The sequence below is a fragment of the Brassica oleracea genome, chromosome C9 (genome assembly GCF_000695525.1).
Source record: "Brassica oleracea var. oleracea cultivar TO1000 chromosome C9, BOL, whole genome shotgun sequence".
Taxonomy (NCBI): domain Eukaryota; kingdom Viridiplantae; phylum Streptophyta; class Magnoliopsida; order Brassicales; family Brassicaceae; genus Brassica; species Brassica oleracea.
The window spans coordinates 53,188,187-53,193,811 of NC_027756.1; the positions used below are offsets into that span (position 1 = coordinate 53,188,187).

At 38.8% G+C, this 5,625-nt stretch overlaps 1 protein-coding gene and 1 pseudogene across 1 annotated transcript in view; both read left to right on the top strand.

Annotated features, from left to right (window-relative positions):
* LOC106315348 (zinc finger protein 8-like) overlaps nt 1–121 on the top strand; it is a 1,303-nt gene extending 1,182 nt beyond the window's left edge. Inside the window, exon 2 of the mRNA XM_013753079.1 lies at nt 43–121. Within this exon, the coding sequence (XP_013608533.1) occupies nt 43–121 (79 nt within the window). The remainder of the gene's footprint in view (nt 1–42) is intronic.
* A 783-nt stretch (nt 122–904) lies between these two features.
* Nucleotides 905–3,755, top strand: LOC106318493 (annotated as a pseudogene).
* Nucleotides 3,756–5,625: the final 1,870 nt, after the last annotated feature.

A 5,625-nucleotide genomic window follows, 5' to 3' on the forward strand; every position in this document is an offset into this window, starting at 1 on the left:
CCAGAATATCATTTTAAACCTTTGTCTTGCTGTTGGAAATAGCTTACAAGCTCAAGCTCAAGCTCAACCTAAAGAACCTAGCGAAGATGGCCTTTCACTTTCTCTCTCGCTCAAACTTTGAATTTGTAATGTTTTGCTTTAAATAATTTCTAAAACCTATGGGTTATTGCTAATTTGTTTTCAATTCCGTTTTGATTTTATTAAATGACCACCTTTGTTTTCCAGCACCATCCATATATTATATCAAATCCAAAAATGTTGACTTGAAAAAGTATATCAAGGTTGGTCACTGGCTGCATTACCTGTGTTGTGTATGAATCAAAGTAACTATAAAAAAAAAAAACAACTCACACTTACGTGATCGATTTGGGGGTATAAATGTATTTCCAAGACTTTGAGGTACAATCTGAAATACAAGAATTCTGAATTTGTTAACTTGAAGAGTATAATGAAGTTGGATATTGGCTGCATCTGTAGTTATTAGTTTACTACTGAATAAATCAAAGTAAATATACCAAAAAAACAACAGCTTACACATGTGATTACTAATTCTATCACCGTTTTACACTTTACAACGCTGACTTGGGGGTGTATCAATATTTTTTTTTTTTGTCAACTTTTATTACTGGGCCACAACGGGCCGGCCCAGTTGGCCCATCAGCCTCACCGCAGGAGGCGCGGGTCGAACCCGAGATGCCTGGGAGATTGACGTGGTACGCAGACCATCTGTCCTAGAAGCTCCCGGCGGGTGTATCAATCTATTTACAAGACTTTGAGGTATAATCCAAAATATATAAATTTTTAAGGGTTATAAGGTCAAAAACCCAATTTTCGAAAAAGAGGCGGTTTTTGAACTTTCGAGTATCCTCTCCTCCTCTCCGTTTACTTACAGTCACAGTTCACAATGTCTAGGTTACTTCTCCACTTCTCTTCCTCTCCCATGGCGAACGAAGACGACTCCCCCTCCTCCGCGGAGCCCTCGCAGCAATCTCAGGACGATAACTCAGAGCGATACATGGTGGGATTCATCATCGCGAACATCGTAGGCCTAAAGTACTACTCGGGGCGAATCAACGGCCGAGAGTTAGTCGGCCTCGTCCGAGAGCCTTCGAACCTCTACGACGAGAACGCAATCAGGGTCCTCAACACGCGATCCCTCCAAGTGGGCCACATCGAGCGCGCCGTCGCCGCCGTCCTCTCGCCTCTGATCGACTCCGGGAAGATCCTCGTCGAAGGCATCGTGCCCAACACTCGCTCCACAGCCAATAGGTTCAAGATCCCCTGCCAAGTTCACGTCTTTGCGAAGCTGGAGGAGACGGCGGATGTTAAATCGGCGATTTCGCGAGCTGGGTTGGTTTTAATTTCGGATTCGGACACTTCCTTTGGGCTGTCTGAGGCTGTGGTGGTTAAGGAGCGGATGGGTGGTGGTGGGGAGAAGAAGAGTGTGGATAAGATTTTTAAGCTTGTTGATGAGAATGTGAAGCAAAAGGAGAAGATGGTTGAGGTTGAGCCGCCTAGGGAGGTGATAAAGTCTGATCTTTTCGCTCATCAGAAGGAAGGTTTGGGTTGGTTGTTGAACAGGGAGAAGGATGGTGAGCTTCCTCCGTTTTGGGAGGAGAAAGATGGAGACTTTGTTAACGTTTTGACGAATTACCGTACTGATAAAAGGCCTGAGGCTTTGCGTGGAGGTGTGTTTGCTGATGATATGGGGTTGGGGAAGACTCTTACGTTACTTTCGTTGATAGCTTTCGATAGATACGGTGATGATGCATCCACCAGTACGGAGGAGACTTCTGATGTTGTTGAGAAGAAGGGGAGAAAGAGAGGGAGAGGGAAGAGCAGTTCGGAAGAAGGTTGTGTCTCAGAAGACGACGTTGATTGTTTGTCCACCTTCTGTGTTTTCAAGTTGGATTACGCAGCTGGAAGAGCACATTGTACCGGGGAGCTTGAAGGTGTATATGTATCATGGCGGCGAGAGGACAGACGATGTTAAGGAGCTTATGAAGTATGATATTGTGCTGACTACTTACGGCACCTTGGCAGTTGAGGAAGCCTGGGAAGATTCTCCTGTCAAGAAGATGGAATGGCCGTTTTTGATAAAGAGTTACTGGCAGAGCTTGATTCAACGCCCGCTTGGTCAAGGGAATAAGAGTGGGCTCTCACGTTTACAGGTAAAGACAATATTCACATCTATGCTTCATTTTATGGTGGAAGTTATTAACAGTTATATGCTTTCTCAGGTTTTAATGGCGACAATCTCATTGCGGAGAACAAAGGAAAAGAGTTTGATTGGTTTGCCACCTAAGACTGTTGGGACTTGTTATGTTGATCTTTCTCCGGAAGAACGTCAGTTATATGATCACATGGAAGGAGAAGCTAAAGGTGTTGTGCAGAACCTTATAAACAGTGGAAGCTTGATGAGAAACTACTCAACAGTTTTGAGTATAATCTTACGGCTTAGACAGCTTTGTGACGACATTTCTCTATGCCCTCCTGAACTAAGATCTTTGACCACTAAAAAAAAAAAAACAGTTACATGTTGTTATTGCTTGTGGCTGCAAAGGTTTTAAGTCTATGTGTGCGTTTGTGAAACAGATGTGACTGATAAGCCAGAGCTGCTGCAAAAGCTGGTTGCTATATTGCAAGACGGCGAAGATTTTGACTGTCCCATTTGCATTTCTCCACCGAGAGACATCATCATCACTCGATGTGCTCATATCTTTTGCAGGTCCTGCATTCTCCAAACCCTTTAAAGAACTAAACCTTCTTGCCCTCTTTGTCGTGGCTCTCTAACCCAATCAGATCTCTTCAACGCTCCTCCTCCTCCTGAAGCTCAAGATGACGACGGAGGAGAGACCAAACCTTCAACCAAGTCCTCAAAGGTCACGGCCTTACTATCACTTCTCATGGCGTCAAGACAAGAGAACCCCAACACGAAGTCTGTTGTGTTCTCTCAGTTCAAGAAGATGCTGCTTCTACTAGAAACCCCGCTGAAAGCCGCGGGTTTTACTGTCTTGCGATTGGACGGGGCAATGACTGTGAAGAAACGGACCCAAGTCATTTCAGATTTTGGTAAACCGGAGTTAACCGGACCCGTGGTGTTGCTTGCAAGCCTCAAGGCCTCTGGTGCTGGGATAAACTTAACTGCAGCGTCGAGGGTTTACCTGTTCGAGCCGTGGTGGAACCCTGCGGTTGAAGAACAGGCCATGGACAGGATTCATAGGATTGGGCAGAAACAGGAGGTTAAAATGATTAGGATGATTGCGAGGAACAGTATCGAAGAGAGGGCAGAAACAGGAGGTTAAAATGATTAGGATGATTGCGAGGAACAGTATTGAAGAGAGGGTCCTTGAGCTTCAGCAGAAGAAGAAGAATCTTGCTAACGAAGCTTTTAAAAGAAGGCGTGGGAAGGATCAAAGAGAGTTTAACGTTGAAGACGTGATCGCTCTCGTGTCACTCTGAACTCTTAAAATAATGCCTTAGTTTTTTCACCGTTTCACCTGGAGTTTTACTTTTACCGGTTCTTTTCATATTCTCTCTTAAGATATATTAGCCGCAGGATATGGCTAACGGATGTTTCAGTCTCAGTTAGTTTAATTAAGGGTTCGCTTGTACATAACGTTTAATGGCCTAATCTTTGCACTGCTCCTGCCTCTGGGGATTGCAAAAGACACCTAATCCAACCGACAGCAATATTACTATTGTTATTTGTCGCCATGCGCAAGTGAACATAGTAGCACTAGTTGTATGAATGTGTGATTAAAATGGTTTGTGTAAACGTAAATACATCCTCGTTTACTTATTATACCAACATAACTAATGTTTCAGGTCTTCACTAACATAATCATCAAATGCAATGTTTTCACTAAAACATTTGATGATATAAGTAAACATGGTTAGTAGACATTTCATTTTTTCAGGTTTGCTTCGGTGTTACTGAAATTTTGACAAAGGTTAAGCCGGAGAATGGCTCAGTTCTGTCCACAAACATATGATTATGTTCAAAGAGGTTTGGAGCCTTTGTTGTATCCGTTTTTCAAGAAAATAGTGATTTTATAATGGTTATTCAATCGATTTAGGGAGTATTATGAAGTTTTATTAAATTAATTGGTAAAAAAATTATAACGATTCCCGTATACCATGACAAATAGCTTAAAATACATTAATAAAAATGTAGAAGGTGGTTAGAAATTTTAAAACAACACTAAAGATTATATATGCTTCAGTATATAAAACATTTTCCAAACACATGGATTTGGAGAAAATTTCAAAAAATACGACAATATTGTTTTAATGAATATTTGCATCCTCCACTAACATATGATGATGTTCAAAGAGCTTTGAACCTTTGTTGTCTTCGTTTTTCAAGAAAATAGTGATTTTATAGTGGTTATTCCATCTATTTAGGGAGTATTATGAATTTTTACTAAATTAATTGATAAAAAAAATTATAACGATTCTAATATACCATGAAAAAGAGCTTAAAATACATTAATACAAATGTAGAATGTGTTTAGAAACTTTAAAACAACACTAAAGATTATAGGCTTCGGTATATGGTTAACACATAGATTTTGGGAAAATTTCAAAAAATATGACAATATTGTTTTAGTGCATAGTTGCATCCTGCACTAAGGGGTTAATACATAGATTTTGAGAAAAATTCAAAAATATGGTAATACTGTTTTAATACATAGTTGCTTCTTGCACTAACATATGATGAAGGTCAAAGAGGTTTGGAACCTTTGTTGTCTCCGTTTTCTCTAGAGAATAGCGATTTTATAGTGGTTAGTCCAACTATTTAGGGAGTATTATAAAGTTTTATTAAATTAACTGATAAAATTTTAAAACGATGCCCGTGTACCATGAAAGAGAGTTTAATATACATTAATAAAAATGTAGAAAGTGTTTAGAAATTTTAAAACAGCACTAAAGATCATAGGCATTAGTATATAGAGTATTTACCGAAACAAATCAATATTTTCTTAGGGGTTAACACATAGGTTTTGAGAAAAATTCAAAATATGATAATATTGTTTTAGTGGATAGTTTTATCCTGCACTAACATATGATGATGTTCAAAGAGGTTTGGAGCCTTTGTTGTCTCCGGTTTTCAAGAAAATAGTGATTTTATAGTGGTTATTCCATCAATTTAGGGAGTATTATGAATTTTACTAAATTAATTGATAACAAAAATATAAAGATTCTCATATACCATGAAAAAGAGCTTAAAATACATTAATACAAATGTATAATATGGTTAGAATTTTTAAAACAACACTAAAGATTATAGGCTTCAGTATATAAAGTATTTACCAAAAACTTAATATTTTCGTAGGGGGTTAACACATAGATTTTGAGAATATTTCAAACAATACGACAATACATGCATAGTTGCATCCTGCACTAACATATGATGATGTTCAAAGAGTTTTGGAGCCTTTCATGTCTCCGTTTTTCATGAAAATAGTGTTTTTATAGTGTTTGTTCCATCGATTTAGGGAGTATTATGAAGTTTTACTAAATTAATTGGAAAAGAAAGTATAACGATTCTCATATACCATGAAAAGAAGATTAAAATACATTAATAAAAATGTAGAATGTGGTTAGAAATTTTAAAACAAC